Here is a 19,712-nt window from a genome sequence, read left to right as displayed (position 1 = left end):
TGAATTCGTGCATGGGTGGGGTCTAGCCAGTCTGGCCAGGAGGAGGGGACATGGGCGGTTGGCCGGCCTGCCTGCTAGTCAAACTCCTGGTCGAGGGGAAAATTTGCATATTAGCCTTTTATTACATAGGATATACACTGAGTGGCCAGATTATTATGCGTTCAGAGATCATAATAATCTGGCCACTCAGGCTATATATGTACATATATATTTTTTCCAGTATTTAAAATTTAGACAGAAGCATTTACAAATAAACAAGTGATCTATCACAACATATTGTCATAGTTAAATATTTGTGAGAAAGGTTACAGGGAAAGTGGACAAAAGCATATAAAATAAAAGTTTTAAAGCAAAGATAGGTGAATTAAAACAAATAATGGACATTTTAGTGAGAAAGTGTTTGACTGGAGAGTTCTAATTTGACTAAAGTTACTGGTAAAATTTCTGAATCTCCATAATTAAGTGTAATTTGACAGAAAAGTCTAGGTCAGCCTTTTTATTTTTACTTTTGATATGATTTAAAGCATACCACTTATAAAACTAAGTGGTAATGTAACTTTTCTAGCAGATTTAATTTATATTTTAATTTCCATAAAATGCCAGCATTTAAATATGTAGTTTGCATGTAAGATTTACCTCCCTTCAGAACTAGAGAGATCTGTGCAAAAGTTGATCCTTAGGTTTATGCACTATTTTGATACACTAAGATAGATTATTTTAAAAGGCAGAATTCTATCATATTACTTTCACTGTCTCCGGGAAGAATTCTCTGGAATGAATTAGCAACTCCTTCAATATCTTTGCCTTAATAAGTTGAATATCATTTATTAAGTAAAGTGTCCTGTGATTAATATTTTCCTATATATTTTAATTTGATATGGAAAGATTAACTGATTAATATAGAACTTAGCCAGCTGGGTCTCCCTAATATAGCAGGAAGCCATCAACATTCAGCAAATACACACTGAGTGCCTTTTGGATGCCAATCACAGGGGACAAAGTGGTTAAAAAGAAAGCTTTGGCCATTGCCCATATGTAGTTGGAGGTCTAATGGAAGAAACTGGCAGTCAGGTAAACAATTACAAAACTCCATGGCTCAATACTGCTAACTTAAAACATGAGCAAGTTATTTAAAAATCCTAAACTTTAGTTTCCTTATCTAAATAATAGACAGATATGTCTACTGAATATGAATGTTCTAAAGATATACTGAAATGATTGACTCCATTATACAATCTCCATAGTAAAATGTGTGCCACAGAGGACATGCACAGTTTAGTATTGATATTCTTTTCCTTTTATTTCATGTCATCAATCGTGTCTAATTTAATCATTCTCATAATACACACTTGCACATATACATAGACATACAAATACACATTCATAACTTCTGCTAATTTGAGGATAATAACCATGGGACTAGTTGCCATATATTTTATATATTTACATACACATTTTTCCAGTATTTAAAATTTAGACAGAAGCATTTACAAATAAAGAAGTGATCTAACACAACATATTATTCATAGTTAAATATTTGTGAGAAAGGTTACATTTTTTACGTGTGAAAGAGAACAGCGTCGGCCTGCAGACTGAAGCGTCCCAGGTTCGATTCTAGTCAAGGGCATGTACCTTGGTTGTGGGCACATCCCCAGTAGGGGGTGTGCAGGAGACAGCTGATCGATGTTTCTCTCTCATAAATATTTCTAACTCTCTATCCCTCTCCCTTCCTCTCTGAAATCAATAAAGATATATTTAAAAAGTCCATCTTTAAAAAAGAGAACAAAAGCATATAAAATAAAGGGTTTTATAGCAAAGACAGTTGAATTAAAACAAATATGGACATATTTTTTTTCACAGACTCAAATGCTTTCTAGTCAATTTCCAATTTTCTAACAGTTGGGGTTTCCTGTGATCTTCCTCTTGCCTTTATCTCCTCCTGCAGTTCCTCACTTCCTACCCTCCTCTATTACTTCACTCTTTCCACATTCATTTTCCCCTAAGAAAAAATCTTCAACCCATAGTCAAATGCATAACTATTTCAGTTTTTTTTTAAATAAATTGTTATTTATTTTAGAGAGGAAGAGAGAGAGAGAGAGAGAGAGAGAGAGAGAGAGAGAGAGAGAGAGAGAGAGAGAACATCGCATAAGACTTGTATGCCAATTACAGCATGGCTACAATATTAGGTGGGTTGGACAGTGCCAAGAACAATGCCATTGGGTAGAAAGTGAGAATGCACTCATTCCACTTCAAATCCCATACACCTTCCATCCAAAGTCACAGAGGCAACTAAAAAAATCAATAACTGGGCCCTGGCTGGTGTGGCTCAGTTGGTTGGGCATCATCCCAGGCACCACACAGTTGCTGGTTTGATTCCTGGTCAGGCACTTGGATTGCTGGTTGGATCCCCAGTAACGGACGTGCAGGATGCAGCTCACCTATATATTACACTCTTACATCGATGTTTCCCTCTTCTCCATTTCTCTCTCTCTAAAATTCATTAAACTATTCTTTTTTATTTTAAATCAATAATTGAATGGTAAGTGGCAGGGGATTTCCTTCTGTTTTTTTTTTGTTTGTTTGTTTGTTTATTTCCTGAAAGGGGAAGTTCCCTGGTCAGAGTTTACCTTACAGACAAATCTAATGGAAGATCAAGAATTTACTCAGATTATATCAGATACAGGGGTGGGCAAAAGTAGTTTCATAGTTTTTACAAATAAATAATACAATAATTAATAATAATACAAGAATAAAATGTGTTTCATATCCTCACAACTGTAAACCTACTTTGCCAACCCATGCACATACTTTTCTGAGATACTTCGACCTCCTGGAACATTTTGCAGAAATTATCTACTGAGCTTCCTTCTTTGTCCTCAAGCACCTGGAAGTGGTCTATCAGCTCTCTGCTTAGACTTTCAAGACAATGACCCTATTTCCCCATTGCTCTCCAATCTAACCCCAGGGGAGATGATTTAGTTCTCTCAGGATGCTTAGTTCTGGAGCAATTAATCAGAGCTGCTGTTGTTATTGTTTTTTTTTTTAAGAGTTTTATTCTTGGTTTACTATAGCAAAACAGAATAAATAGGTTAAGCATGGGAATGGTGGTAAATTTACAGACACTCTCATCATCACTTGTTGGTGGTGAAAATGTAAATAGAGTAGGATTAATCACTTTTACACTAATTTATTTCATCCATTCTCACTTTGAGAAAGAATAATCTAAATCCAGTTTCTATATAATTCTTTTGTTTCTAGGATTTATAGAACTAATGAGGCTAAATCTTTTTAGTCTACAAACCTTCCTATTGCATACAGTCTCATTTCGGTAAAATCTGACTAACTAACCAACATACTATTACCTCTCTCAGCTGTACATCTCAACTGTTCCTTCTAACTGTTGAGTACCACCTGGAAGTTGCTCCTTCCTTCATTGACACATTCCCTGAAAATCCATCCTTATCTAATGCCCACCCCACTTCCTCTTTCAAAATTCAGAAGTCATGTTTTACACCTTAACATATTTGATGTCTTTATTTCATTTGCAGAGGTTTTTATTCTATCAGAGTTTGTACTTACCTCTGCCGAAAGGTTCACCGAGGTCAGTTCATGGTTCTCATCATTTAGATGCGATCTCCTCAGCAATGTCTTCCATGACTTTCTTATCAGAATGATTCCCCATACCTCTAAACTACTGTTCATATTTTATTTAGGGCATAGCATAACTGGAATCTTCTGAACTGTCACTGTCTTTATTGACTTTTTATTGTTGATATCTCATCAAGAGAAAGTAAACACAATATAAAGCCAGTTTTTGTAACTAATTTTCCTACATACCTTCAGAAACTAAAATATAAACTGACCCATGTGGTTAGAAAATAACAAAGTTTTCTCTTTAATACCCTCTTTTTCTTGGACTTCCTTAATTTTTGTTTTTTTACTATGTATTTTCCTACTTCTATACATATATTTAATGATTTCCTTTTTAAGATATGTAGTTTTAACTTTTAATATGACTGTTCAATATAAGTGGGTAGAAGGGAAATATACTCTGGCTGATTGTTACTTTCAATATGTTGGCCAAATAATGCAAATGAGTATCTAAATATTTTGTAAGGGCCTATTTGTTAAATCTGGGGCAGCTTAAAATTATTTTTTCTTACTGATAATTTGTGTTTTCTAACTTTGTCTATTGACTTTGGAGACAATAAACTTAAAATATGGAAATGTAATCCTGAGAGAACTGTACTTCACTTAGGTTAAATCTCTACATTACACTTTTAACTTAATTTTATTATCTTTTAAATGGATGTGTGCATGTTATATTATTTTTAAAAAATGCAAATATCTTACATAATTACTGTATGTCAAAACACTGTATTTAGTATATCATTGTAGCAAATATTTTTTCAAGGTTTTTTTTTTGTCTTTTTTTTAATTGTTTGAAGTATTACAAATATTAGTACATGTCTCCTTTTTTTTTCCCCATTGACCTCCCCCCAGCCTCCCCTACCCGCCAGTACATGGCTTTACCTGCTCCCCCCGCAATGTTTTGTATCCATTGGTTATGCTTATATGCATGCATACAAGTCCTTCAGTTGATCTCTTACAGCCCGCCTCCCCAACCTCCCCTGCCTTCCCTCTGTAGTTTGACAGTCTGTTCAATGCTTCTTTGCCTCTGTATCTATTTTTTCCCCATTTCTTTCCTTTAAAAAATCTTGCCTCTGCAGACTAGAAATAAACATATAATAACAAAAAATGTTTGAGTCCCAATTTCAATGTCCAACAGTTCTGAGTCCCCGTTTCAATGTCAAACCGTTCCTTATGTGTACATGTCAGCAATGACATTTGGGTGGTGGGCACATGGTGGCAATGCAGGTCTGACCCTCTCTGGTTTGGTCCTAGGCCACCTGCTGCGTTGCACAGCTGCTGACTGCTAGCTTGGTAAGGAAGGCGTCATTAGCGTCTTCCATCTCTGGGCTGTTTCTCCTCTTGTCTTCCTGGTTGGAGCAGACCTGTCAATTCCTCTCTGTTGCAGGAATCCACATGGTCTTGGAGTTGTTTTCTGAAAATATACAAACATATTCTCGACCAAAAGTTAATAAAGGAATCTTTTCTAAATAATTGATTTGGGATCCTTTTTATTTTTGCCCAAACGATTTTCCTTTGTCTTATTTAGACACCATGTGTGTTTTTCATGGGTGTCTTGCTGTTAGCATTACAAATGAAAATTAATTTTGTAAAGTAAAAATTTTCTAGATGTAATTTACTTATAGGATATTTTTCCTTACATGATATTACCCTACTATCCCCCCTTTTTTTGATTAATGGAGGCTTTTGTAAATTTTATAATGCAGTCTTGATAACTTTAAATTTTAATTTTTTGCACAAAAATATGACTGCTTTAGTTTCATTGCATGTTCAGTAATTTTACCATGAGATGAACTACCAATAGAAATTTTAGTTACCACTTTAGGAACAGCTTTTTGTCCAGTACAATTAAATTTTCTTGAATATTCACTTATTTCAATTAGCCTATTTAAATTAATCTGAAAACTTGATTATTATTTTACTGTCAAATTTAATACTCTACCAACAATCTTAGTTTGCCCTGTAAATATTAGTGGAAAGGATTATTTGCATTCTTGAGTAGGCCCTGAGCATTCCTGGTGCTAGGCTGGATTTAAATATAGGGCAGCTGCTGTCGGCCAAGTCTCTGTCTGTTACCTGGGTCCCAATCTGAGCTGGGCCAAGTCACTGTCTGTCACCTGTATCTCGATCTGAGCTGTGCGTGGGAAGCAAAGCAGCCATGGGGGCAAGAGACCTTCCTCACACGGGGTGAGGGTTCAGGCCCCTGCAAGGTTGGGGGGGTGAGGGTCTGTGCCCCACCTCTGTTGATCCCCAAGTTCTCTCCTGATGGCCCCTCTGCGACTGTGTCTGTCTTAGGTTGTTCCTTCCCTGAGGAATCTTACCCGTCTCTGGCTAACCAGTCATCCTCCGGGGCCAAGCAGGGTGATGTGAGGTTCAGTTCTGTCTCCTTGGTAGCCTATGCCCCCATGGCCTCCAGGCCCAGCACCTGCCTTGGGATCCCCTGGCCTGCTGGCGGGGCCCCAGCACTGATCATATATCTTGGGGAACTCAGTTTCTTTTCCAGGGAGGGCCCAGCTCACACGATTGGGCGAGAGACAGATCCATGGTGCCAGCCACCACAAGGCTTCAAGCTCAGCATGAACAGAAAGCTCAGGCAACAGCTGAGGGCAATTGGATTATGAGAAGATGGCCCCTCTTGGCACAAAAGGCAAGAGGGGCCAATATAGAATGCTCAAGTGCCTTCCCAGCGCCTTAATTCCTTCTGAAAGGGATTAAATCCTTTCATGTCCTTTTTTTAAAAATTGCTGCCAAACATTCAAAGAATTAGTTTATAAGTTTGTTTGGGATAATTGTACAATATGCTGTTGTAAAATATCTAAAATTATAATGACATTGTAGAATAATATCGTGTAAGGATATTCTTTGCTCTAGGCCATGGCAATTCAATTGGATAAGAAAACATGACCCATATATTTGCTGTCTACAAGAGACCCACCTCAGAGCAAAGGATTCACACAGACTGAGAGTGAAGGGATGGAAAAACATTTTTCAGGCAAATGGAAATGAGAAAAAAGCTCGGGTTGCGATACTTTTATCTGATAAAATAGACCTCAAAGTAAAGGCCATAACAAGAGATAAGGAAGGCCACTAATAATACTAAAGGGAGCAATTCAACAAGAAGATATAACTCTGGTAAACATATATGCACTCAATGCAGGAGCACCCAAATACATAAAAAAAAACTCCTGGAAGATATCAAGGGAGAGATTGACAACAATACAATCATAGTAGGAGACTTTAATACACCACTGACATCAATGGATAAATCATCTAGACAAAAAATCAGCAAAGAAACAGCAATTCTAAATGACGCACTAGATCAGATGGACCTAATTGACATCTTCAGAGCATTTCACCCCAAAGCCATGGAATATATGTTCTTATCAAATGCACATGGGATATTTTCAAAAATAGACCACATACTGGGTCACAAGCAAAGTCTCACCAAATTCAAAAAGATTGAAATCATATCAAGCATTTTCTCAGACCACAGTGGCATAATATTAGAAATAAACTATAATAAAAACATTCCAAAAAATTCAAACACTTGGAAGCTGAATAGCATGCTATTAAACAATGATTGGGTGATCAAGGAGATCAAAGAAGAAATTAAAAACATCCTGGAGACTAATGACAATAAAAACACAACAATGCAAATGCTATGGGACACAATGAAAGCAGCCCTGAAAGGGAAGTTTATAGCTCTACAGGCCTACCTCAAAAAAACAAGAAAAAATGCTAATAAATCATCTAACTCAAAGAATTAGAAAGAGAGCAACAAGAAAAGCCCACAGTGAGCAGAAGGAAGGACATAATAAAGATCAGAGCAGAAATGAATGACACAGAGACCAAAAAAACAATACAAAAGATCAACAAAACCAAGAGCTGGTTCTTCGAAAGGATAAACAAGATTGATGAACCTCTAGCCAGGCTCACCAAGAAGCAAAGAGAGAGGACCCAAATAAACAAAATCAGAAATGAAAGAGGTGAAATAACAACAGACCCCACAAAAATACAAAGGATTGTTAAAAAATACTATGAACAACTCTATTCTAACAAGCTACACAACCTGGAGGAAATGGACACATTCCTAGAAAAATACAACCTTCCAAAACTCACTCAGGAAGATTCTAAAAATCTCAATAGGCTGATAACTATGGAAGAAATTGAAGTAGTCATCAAAAGCTCTCAGCAAACAAAAGCCCCGGGCCAGATGGCTTCACAGGGGAGTTTTACCAAACATTCAAGGAAGAACTAAAACCTATCCTCCTCAGACTATTCCAGAAAATTCAAGAGGAAGGAACACTTCCAAGCTCCTTCTATGAAGCCAGCATCACCCTAATACCAAAACCAGATAAAGATAACACAATGAAAGAGAATTACAGGCCAATATCCCTCATGAATATAGATGCCAAAATCCTCAACAAAATTCTAGCAAATCGAATCCAGCAGTACATCAGAAAGATCATACACCATGATCAAGTCTTTATTAAAGGAAAAAAGTGATAAGTATGATTGCTTAAACCAAACATAGCAAAATGTATTGCGTTTCTCATCTTTATTGCTGAATTCATTTGTCATATACTAGTTTCCCATACTAGTGATGTCCCTTCTGATTGCTTAGGAGTCCATTTTAACTGATAGTACTTGTGCTGCTTCAGTTATTAAATAATTTAAATGATTAAATATTAGTTTAAATATTAGTTATTCAAATGAATAATTATTTAATATTAAACTATTAAATATTTTATATAGTACACTCCTTATGCCAATCTCTATTTAATTGACCTTGATTAGCTAGAATAATGTTTAGAGAAGCAGTTTGATTGATAGAGGAACTATGATTGATTAGTGATGTCTGCCCATGGGGGCAGGGAAGGAAGCAGCAATGGTTTTTATGATTCAATGCATTGTGGTTTTCCTAATAATGCCCATGATGAAAAGCCCTTGCATGAACTTGAAATTGAAGTACTAATAAAATTCTAACAATCTCTGAATATTGAACTTTTCATAAGTACTAATATACTCATGCTATTTAGAAAGGATAAAGATAAACATCAGAGATCATTTTGAATTTTCACATTTTTAATAACCATAAGCACTTTAATTTAAAGATGATTCAAAAGCTAAATTATATAAGATAGTAGTAAATTTCTAAAGTAAAACTTATATTGAGATGAATGGTACTTCTGATAATGTATTTTGTCAGTAGGAGAACTGCTTGAGTTTACCATTTCTAATTTTGAGGAGAAAATTACTGTTTTAGTCAAAGCAGGCTTTTCAAACATTCTGTACATTCAGAAATTCTCTTAGAGAGGAACTAGAAGGATTCAGAGTGATTGATTTGGTTGAAAATGTCAAGTCTGAAAATTTTCAAAGCATGTATCATTTCCTAAGCATGAATAAATTTTGCGACTTCAAGGTAGAAGAGAAACATGGCACTGGATTATTCCTCAGTGTGGAGCCCAGGCCACCCACAGGTGGATGTCCCCAGAGACACTTCTCTGATCTGGTTATTTTCTATGATTGTTCTTAGCTGATTACAGGAAATAATTTATTCATTTCTGTCTTCTATTGCTTCTGCTTGGGGTACTTCTCCATTTTTATATAGAACCACAGAACTGTTATAGGTGTGGTATCCCCTGTGTCCCCACCTGTTCCTGGTAGAAGTGGGGTTCTTGGGATGCCACAGGAATAAGAATTTCCTAAGTCCCCTCCCTCCAGGAGGATGAATTATTGTGGAAAATTTTATTGATGATGTAATATTAAGGGTACTTTTGTCTTCAGCAGAGCTAGGATTAAAACCACTCCCAAGAGTTTCTGCGCTATACTGAAGTCTAGTCCAGTCCAGTGTCTGGCCATGTGAGCTTGTGTTCCCAGCCCATTGCATGTAGCATCTGCATAGCCAAGGACCATGCAGCTTCTAGGGCCACTTGGCAGGCTAGTGTGGGTCAAGGAGCAAGGGAGAAACAGGAGCACAAGAGGAACAAGAGAGAGAGAACTCCTTTGTCTGGGAATATTAACTGGGAGCTTAACCAATGAATCCTTCTGGATTTCCTGTGTTTGCAGTGGCTCCACGCCCTCGCCAATTATCTTTGTTCCCCAGGCTAGACTACATCACCCAACTTTACTGTACATGTGTCCATCTTCCCCCTTGTTGGGTCCCTTCCCCCAGTCATCTTCAGGGAATGGGTCTGTGCTTCTCTGTGGGGAGTGTGAAACTGCAGCTTCCTGCTGAAGCTGCCCAGAGGACTAGGCTTATAATGTCTGGCCTCCCCTTTGCTCTCTTCCTATTTTAATATTAACTAGTCAGGCCCTAACCAGTTTTGCTCAGTGGATGGAGCATCGGCCTGTGGACTCAAGGGTCCCAGGTTCAATTCCGGTCAAGAGCATGTACCTTGGTTGCAGGCACATACCCAGTAGGGAGTGTGCAGGAGGCAGCTGATCGATGTTTCTAACTCTCTATCCCTCTTCCTTCCTCTCTGTAAAAAAATCAATAAAATATATATATATATATATATATATATATATATATATATATATACATATATACATATATATGTGTATATATATATATATAAAATATATTTTACTGAAGTCTAGTTGTAATGCTTTTCACTGGAAAAATATTACATATATATATATATATATATATATACACATATATACATATATATATGTGTATATATATATATATATATATATATATATTAACTAGCCAGTTACAATGGTAACAGAACCATCAACATAGTAGAATCACTTTTTAATATTTTTAATATTTTTATTTTTAGTCATGTTTAAAATCGTCTGGTTTATGATTCCTTCTAATCATATATTTTATCATAGGTAGAAGATAATTGTTTGTATTTTAATGTTTACTGTTTCTTTCTAAAGTGTGCCAATCTTCCTGTCTGTTGTCATCTCAATACTTTTTTTTTTTTTAGCAAGTATAAAATATTTGATTTTCTGTCTGAATTGTTGCTGTTGCTTTATTTGTTCTCAGTTTGAAATTTAACATATTATTTAAACAAATTTAATGTGGGGAGTTTTTCATATTTTACTTTGGTAAAAAAAAAACATTTAAAACAAAACAGAACTAGTTCCATTTTGCTCTGTATCTCTCAGTACTCTTTGACTATGTGTCAATGAAGTCCACAATAGAACAATGGGTACACATGGAGTAAATAGTTAGACAGGTAATGAGGTTCCTGCTCATTTGATATTCCCCAAAGAGAATAGTTGGATGTGACCTCATTCTTAATACTTGCATGTAAATTAATCATCGTAGTCTAACCAGTCGAGTGAACAATTTTCTAGAGAGACAGGATACATACAGTAGGAAGAGGTGCATTGCTGCAGCTTGAATGTGTGGAGAGAAATGGCTTGGCATTTTATCATATCATTGTGTATTGATTTGTGTCTAAAAAAAATTCAGTGTGCTTTCTTGCAGCTGTGATTTTCAGCTTGCCTGAAGGTAAATAGGAAAGACATTTAGAAAAGACCTGGTTCCTTTGAAAGTAATAAATACATTTTTATTATCACCTGTCAAACCTTCAGAACATTGAGACTTCTGTAATTACTGATTTTTAATGAATAGCCTCAAAGTGCATAAGCCAAAATTACTAATATAATAATGCTTGTATTGAGGCATATTTTTGTGAAAAATAACAACCCTATTATATTAAAATGCTTTAATCTGTTGACATGTGCTCTTTGTAGAAGGTGAGTTGAAAAATTATTTAATTGAAACTGCCATTGTTGATGCACGTTATTGCTATTTTCCAATAATTAAATATCTTTTACAGAATTTGTATTTTTGTAGCTGCCATACCTTTCTGGTAGGTACACAACAAAAAAGTCACAGACTGGTCTACACCCTCTCAGACCAATATGATTTCCCCTCAAACTCTCTTAAATAAGAAAAATATGTTCTTTAATGTAACCAATTGAGTGATAGCCATGTTTTAAGATGCTCTCAGTGAATCACAAATAATTAATAGGTAGCTTAGAAATTTGAAATGGAAACTATGAATTATCTCATTTTTCAATGTGAGTATTAATATTATGTGATCATTTATTTAATCAAGTCTTTAAATTCTTAAATCAACAGTTATGCATATCATAATGGCATCAGCAAACTCAAAATTGGTATTTTTAAAACACTGATTTAATCACATTTTTATTGAAACAAAATTATAATAAAAATATTCTGACAAGTTTGTTTAACAATTAGTTTTTCTTGGCAAACCCATTTGAAAGTACAGCTTTACTTTTCAGAGATATGTTATAAGGTGCAATCATTTTAAGTTAAGACAGATAAGTCAACAGTGTATGCAGGGTACCTGGGTGAGAATGGGCACGCGATGGACCCATCACTAAGAAAATTTCACTGTACTAGAAAATGAAACATAGATAAGTTTATGGGTCCTGGGGGGTTGTTAAGAGAGACAGAAACTTGGATTCAAATTAGAATTGAGCATCAGAGAAATACAATTCAGCAGACAGATAACATTTGAAATGAGTTTTAATGTATTTAGTAAAGTTCTTATAAATGAATATGAATTAATTGCTAAGGAAATACTCTATGCTAGAAATATTTCTTCTAACATACTTACCAGTCTCTTGGTGGTAGCCATATGTCCTTCTAAAGACAGAATTATTTCCTGAAGTGAGATTTCTATGGAAGCCCCTTTCAAAAACTGGTTGAAGTACATTAGCTCCAATAGACAACGGTGGGCATTTCAAGATCTGGATCGTCTTTCTTCCCACTTTCACTGCTTGGCCCCACTAAGTCCTTATCAACACTTCCATGTAGATATGCTGGAGATTGAAACAGCACATTTTGTGTTGTAATATTTTTCCAGTGAAAAGCATTACAACTATTTTTATAATGGAAATTATAGAAAGTAGAGACGAAATATATCATATTGGCTCATAGGAATATGTGTTTGAGAAAACCTCAGTGCAGTACTTTTCAAGGAGTAAGAAAGGACAACTGTGTCAGAGGATGCCCATTAGGATCTTCAGAAAGTCATGTCATTTTTATGTTAATAACAGGGACTTTTAAAAATGAGAAATACTGATGTAGAGTATAACTGTCTGGGGTAGTGGGGACTATGACAGAAATAGTAGTAGTTTGGAACCATATTCTAAAGTCCTTGAATGCCAGATTGACACAGGTGGGAGTATAGGTTTTGTCCTTCACAACTCAAGGGGTTATTATTCACACCTGGGTTACATGCTCAACATGAACAGCTATGCATGGTGCACTTTGTACTCAATTTGGATAACAGTACAGGGTCTTTGAATTGTTTTTAAGCCTGAGAATGGTATGACTGTAGTTGAACCTTAAGGAAATTAATTGCATTGTTTTATAAAAATGATTCAAATTCCAGAAATAGAAATCTAGAATGTAATAAACATGGTGGTCTGTAACTTCATGAGAAGGGAGATGACCAAGCAAACATGACCCTCAAACATCTTCTCAAGTGACCACAAGAGTCATTGTACCTGAAAGAAGTAGAAAGGGCAGGATTGTGGTTATTGGGACAGGGGAAGAGAATGAATTGATTCTCCTTGACCATTTCACATTCTAGGAATGATTTTGTCATACCAAATGGATTTTCTATCATTCCTCCAACAAGGCTTTATTTTTCTTTGTGTGTTTTTCTTTTCCTTCTCTTTCAGGCTGAAATCATTGATGTGAGTTATGGAAATGCAGATGATTTAAAAAGGATAAAAAATATGAGAAATATAACAAACCAGATTGCACTCCTGAAATTAGGAAAATTGCCACTACTTTATAAGGTTGGTCCAATGGTTATTTTTTGGTAGTGGGATGAATATTTTCTTTTGCTTTATTGCAGTTATATGCCTCTGTGGTTGTGAAGTGAGTGTGTTTCGTGTGTGTGTGTGCATGTGTGTGTGTGTATGTGTGTGTGTAAAAGAGGGGGGCACAAAGAGGCAGAGAGTGTCACAGCAAGATAACTTTTCCAAAACAGAACATTTTATTTATTTATTTATTTATTTATTTTTAATATATTTTATTGATATTTTACAGAGAGGAAGGGAGAGGGATAGAGAGCTAGAAACATCGATGAGAGAGAAACATCGATCAGCTGCCTCCTGCACACCTCCCACTGGGGATGTGCCCGCAACCAAGGTACATGCCCTTGACCGGAATCGAACCCGGGACCCTTCAGTCCGCAGGCCGACGCTCTATCCACTGAGCCAAACCGGTTTTGGCTAAAACAGAACATTTTAAATTAAAATTTTAAAGAAAAAGAGGTTGTTACCCTTATTACTTAATACAGAAGATACTGTAAGCCAAACATTAGTGAGTTTGTGAGACCTTGATAAAATTGGCATACATTTCATAATAATACCTATGTGGAATACTAAAAATGAGAACAATGGCATCCTCCTCTTATGACATAGTGAAACTTTTAATCTATTGACAAAACTGACTAATTGCTTTATTCTTTATGTTAGACTAGTATCTGGCTGATTTATTCTCCTTAGTGATTGATTTTGTCAACTGTATAACTTCACAGTTACTGACTGCTCAGGAATTTAATTGAACGGTAATATGCATAAGAGAAGCAGATTCTTGACTTATTTATTTAAATAGAAGTTTATTAACACTTATCCACTAGATGCATTTACATAATTAAAGCAGTTTGATCTAAATATCACATAATGAGCCACCATTATAGACAGCCACAACTGCTCATTTGTACTTAATTTTCTTTTACTATTAAAAAGAATGGTCAGTATAGTTATATCACTGGAACTCTCAGGTTCTGAAGATATATTGGATTTATCTTCATCCAACCCTAGATGAGCTGTGTTAATTGCCAGGTCTGAAAAAGTTTCAGAAATCTGTTAGCATACTTTGTAAGGAGACAAGAGAACATACTGTGCCTGTTTTTCATTATCTTCCAAGGATGCCCTTACACCTAAATCAGTGTGTGATAGTATATAACTGTCCAGAATTTTAAGATGGTCATGAAAATATAGTGTACAGTGCTATAAATTTTTGCAGGATAATTTGTCAACATGTACTAAATGCTTTAAAATAATCACATTTTGATCCAGTAATTCCAGTTCAATCAATATATTCTAAAGGGGAATAAAACAGAGTTGATAAACACAATGATGACCAGTGATGTGACAGAATATTAGAAATAACATATATGTCCAGCTAAGTATTGAAATTTATGTTACATTTGTACAGCTAAATACTGTACAATAATTACAATGCAAAGAAGAATAATGATGTGGGTGGAAATTCTCATAAATTGAACAAATAAGTTATAAAGAGGACATTTATAATAATACTTATGTTATTCTTATTGTTAGTGTAATATTGTTAGTAATATGAGCTGCATATTATTCTACAGACCTTTTATGTGTTATCACATTAATCTTCACAGTAACTGCTTTTGAGGTAGAGTGGTAACTAAGGCAGAAAAAGAATAAGTGACTAGCTCAAAGGTGAACAGCTACTTACATGAATCAACAAAGATTTACATCCTTTCAGTGTCACTTCATATCCTGAGTCTTTAATGTGTATGTATAGGTGTGTGTATGGTGTAGTTAGACAGGTAAGTAGATAGATGATAGATAGATAGATACATAGATAGATAGATAGATAGATAGATAGATAGATAGATAGATAGATAGATTAAAAAAAAAAGGAAGGAAGGAAGGAAGGAAGGAAGGAAGGAAGGAAGGAAGGAAGGAAGGAAGGAAAGATGTTAAATTGGAGTTTTTAACTGAGATTTTAATATATAAAAGAATAGATCTTTCAAAATGAGCTACCCAACACCAATATTTCAAATGAAACAGTTGAAAACATGTTAGACAATTATTAAACCCCTTACTTTTATATGGGGTAGAAAAGGTTTGAAGATTTGGGGGAAAGGATTTTTTGAATAGTAATTTTGGAGAAATTTAAGTTCCATTGGAAACCTAGTTACTTGAGCCTTCAGTGGAACCACATGGAGGGTTTAATGAATATACTCTGCAGTATGAGAGGCATAGTAGACTGGTATCTGACTTACCTGAGAATCCTAAAGGTAAGAGACACATTTGCTTAGTATCTAACAAATGTTGTATGTGTTGGGATTGGTTTGTGAGCCAGAGTTGAGAGCAGAAAATGCATGTTTGTTTCCCATGGTAACGAGCTAGATATTTTGCTAAGTACTTTTTATGTATTATCACATTAATCCTTACAATAACAGTATTATTGATGTAGGGACTATGGTTATTTTTAATTTTCAGGTGAGTATCATTAGTCAGTGGTGAAGAAAATAAAACATAGTTCACTCCTTCTCCAATAGCAGACCTGATCTGGTGGAGGGGTAAGAAGATGAACTTAAAACCAAGGGTAGAATTTTGATCATGGTATCAGAACTAGGCATTCTAATTAATTACTTATGACAATTGGCTTAAATTCAACTTTTTTATTACCAACTAGAGGCCTGGTGCACGAAATTCGTGCTCAGGGGGTGTGTTCCTCAGCCCAGTCTGCACCCTCTCCAATCTGGGACCCCTCGAGGGATGTCCGACTGCCCGTTTAGGCCCGATCCTACCAGGCAGTCGGACATCCCTCTCACAATCCAGGACTGCTGGCTCTCAACTGCTCACTTGCCTGCCTTCCTGATTGCCCCTAACCACTTCTGCCTGCCAGCCTGATCACCCCCTAACGACTCCCCTGAAAGCCTGATTGATGCCTAACTGCTCCTGTGCCAGCCTAATTGCCCCTAACTACCCTCTCCTGCAGGCCTGGTCACCCCTAATTGCCCTCCCCTGCAGACCTGGTCCCCCCCAACTGCCCTCCTCTGCAGGCCTGTGTCCTCCCCAACTGCCCTTCCCTGCAGGCCCAGTCACCCTCAACTTCCCTCCTCTGCCAGCCTGGTCACCCCTAACTGCCCTCCCCTGCAGGCTTGATCACCCCAAACTGCCCTCCCTTGCAGACCTGGTCCCTCCCAACTGCCCTCCCCTGCTGGCCATCTTGTGGTGGCCATCTTGTGTCCACATGGGGGCAGCCATCTTTGATCACATGGGGGAAGCCATCTTGTGTGTTGGAGTGATGGTCAATTTGCATATTACTCTTTTATTAGATAGGATGGAGGCCTGGTGCATGGGTGGGCTCTGGCTGGTTTGCCCTGAAGTGTGTCCCGGATCAGGATGAGGGTTCTTTTGGGGTATGGGGCAGCCTGGGTGAGGGGCCTGTGGTGGTTTGCAGGCCAGCCATGCCCCCCGGCGACCCAAGCGGAGGCACTTGGATCTGGGATTTATTTATCTTCTATAATTGAAATTTGTAGCCTTGAGTGGAGGTCAGGCTGGGCGGGAAGCTTGGCTTCCTCTATCACTGGGGGCAACCCAAGCCTCCTGCTCTCTCCAACTCCATGGCTGCCACCATCTTTGTTGGGATTTATTTATCTTCTATGATTGAAACTTTGTAACCTTGAGCGGAGGCCAGGGCCTGCCAGGGCAGGCGGGAAGCTTGGCTTCCTCCATTGCTGGGGAAACCCAAGCCTCCTGCTCGCTCCATGGCCACAGCCATCTTGGTTGGGTTAATTTGCATACTCGCTTCTGATTGGCTGGTGGGTGTGGCTGGTGGGCATAGCAGAGGTACGGTCAATTTGCATGTTTCTCTTTTATTAGTGTAGACTAGTGGCCCAGTGCATGAAAATTTGTGCACTTGGTGTGGGTCCCTCAGCCCAGCCTGTGCCCTCTCACAGTCTGGGACCCCTCAGAGGCAGTCTGGGAGCCTTTGCTCATTACTGCCCACCTGCTCGCTACTCCTCACTGCTCAGCTTGCTGTTCCTTAGTGCTGCCTCAGATATGGGAGAGGTTCCTGCCACCACTACTGAGCTCGCCAGGCTTCTGGCTTCTGGTTGAGTGGCACTCTCCCTGTGGGAGCGCACTGACCAACAGGGGGAGGCTCCTGAGTTGAGCATCTGCCTCCTGGTGGTCAGTGCGCATCATAGCGACCAGTTGTTCCACCATTTGGTCATTTTGCATATTACCTTGTTATTATATTGGATAATCAGATGTTTTCCTCTAAGTGTTTAGGAAAGAATGTTCCTCTCTAGACATGGATTAAAAGGACGTGGGGAACAAAGTAACATTGTCCTGGGTACATTCCGTGAAGTTTGTCTGTTCAACCTACCAGTGATAATGGCTAATATGGTGTTAATGGGCAGGGGCCAATTATATAAATTGGGTCCTTAGAAATATGAATAATTTCTACTGCTTTATATTTCCTGAATTTCTAAATGGTCTGCAATAGTTGTGCATATACTATTTTGTAAAACAACAACAACAAGAACAACAAAAAAAAAAAAACGGCCTTCAAAAATAAAGTAAACATAAACATAAGGCATTTAAAATTTTGTTTTAATGACACTTATGGGCTAAATAGTCAAAATTCCTACCAGTAGCTAATGGGTTAAGAAAAAGAAAATTTCTTTTTATTTGTATTCGACTGCTCCAAAGAATATTTTGTGAAATCCTTGGCCATATCTATAATGTAGTGAATTAGTGATTTATCTAGACTAGGACAAAGTCATTGAGGACCTGGTGTGTTTTCCCCGATTATCTTCCTTATAGGCCTATGAACAGATTTAACAAAGAGTTCTATGCAGAATCCCCCCTCCAGACAGAGAGCCTTGTCACAACTTGGCATTATTCTCTAGGCAGAGGAATCAAGGCATCCTTTCTTTAACCTTTCATTCTGTTTTCTGTGGATTCTCCCAGAGATTTGGGAGAATAACTGGTAGTGTAGCTATTAATACATATTCACAAAGTAAAGAGAAATAAAACATGGATGAGACAAGCTTATACAGCATAATTACAGCCAAGCTTACTTCACCTGTACGTCAAATATATTCTGGGGCTGAAATTTGAAAGTCAGGGAGTTCAGTAACACAGTTAGTTGAAAAGGCAGAGGACGGATTGACTTCTATGTGAATCACAACTATGAATCATGATTCTAAATGAGCATCTCAACTGGGAACATGCAGCAAAATGAGTAAAGAGAACAGTTAATGTTATTTTAGCTGTGCAGTAGTTTGTTTCTAAGTCACTGTTCAAAAATGAATTTGGTAGGGAATCTCTGAATCTGAGGCAGGAAGAGCAAAAAGGAAGCATAATGCGGTATTAAATTCTCTCTTAAATAAGTAGAAAAAATAGTCTACACCCAAGACGGAGGAGATCCCTTGTAACTACTGTGTACACATTAACTTAGTCTCCAGGAAGGGGGTTCATGAGAAAGTCTCCACATTGTGTAGCTGGGACTGTGAAAGGCACATGGCTTTTAGATACATGCTGCAGGGAAGAGCCAACCAAGTCTCCAGACTAGCTTGGACTAGTCCCTTACGCTTCAACCTTAGAGGGAAGGCTTTATTTTAACTTTGCATTTATAGCAGTTTATTTTATGAGAAAGTGCTTTAATTCTGTAAGCTTTAAGACAGAATATTCTCTTACATGTCATAATGGATTCAGGTAGGTTTCTCTCAGTGACAGTCTGAGACACAGTAAAAGAGATTCTACAATCCTCACACATTCCCAACTTGCTGAATAGCACTCTAGTATGGAATTTATTTTATAAAATGCAATAAAAGCATTTGGCTTTCTTCTTAAAGCCATTTTCACACAAAAAAAATCAATAATAACAAAAAATCACTGTGTACTCCATGACAGCTAGACATCAAGTAAATCCCAGTGAAATGTGAAGATTAGGCCATTGTCTGTGTCCACACTACTTATCAGTCCCCTATCTCGTACGGGTGGAATTTGTATGTATTGAAGTTACAATGAATACATGTCCATGACTTTGGGCATGGTGAAATTACACACAAAAATTCACAAATGCTATTGCCATTTTTATAAATGAAATAACATAAACATCTTCCTAGTACTCACTGTTATATAGTAAAACATTAGTAAATCTTAGCAGATTTTTGTATTTTCCTTACATATATTTTTATCCTTATAATTGCAATTTTAATGATCCAGGAACCCAAATATAGTTTTCTACTAATGAAGCA

General features: G+C 37.0%; 1 protein-coding gene across 1 annotated transcript in view; it reads left to right on the top strand.

Annotated features, from left to right (window-relative positions):
* The window catches only part of NAALADL2 (N-acetylated alpha-linked acidic dipeptidase like 2), a gene marked incomplete at its 3' end in the record, with an annotated part of 846,771 nt that overhangs the window by 328,088 nt on the left and 498,971 nt on the right, over positions 1-19,712 (top strand). The window contains exon 4 of the mRNA XM_080654263.1: positions 13,339-13,458. Within this exon, the coding sequence (XP_080510389.1) occupies positions 13,339-13,458 (120 nt within the window). The remainder of the gene's footprint in view (positions 1-13,338; positions 13,459-19,712) is intronic.

This window comes from Plecotus auritus (assembly GCF_963455305.1).
Source record: "Plecotus auritus genome assembly, chromosome: 2".
In the NCBI taxonomy this organism is placed as follows: domain Eukaryota; kingdom Metazoa; phylum Chordata; class Mammalia; order Chiroptera; family Vespertilionidae; genus Plecotus; species Plecotus auritus.
The sequence above is the reverse complement of the archived record's forward strand: the minus strand, read 5'-3'. Positions and strand labels throughout refer to the sequence as shown.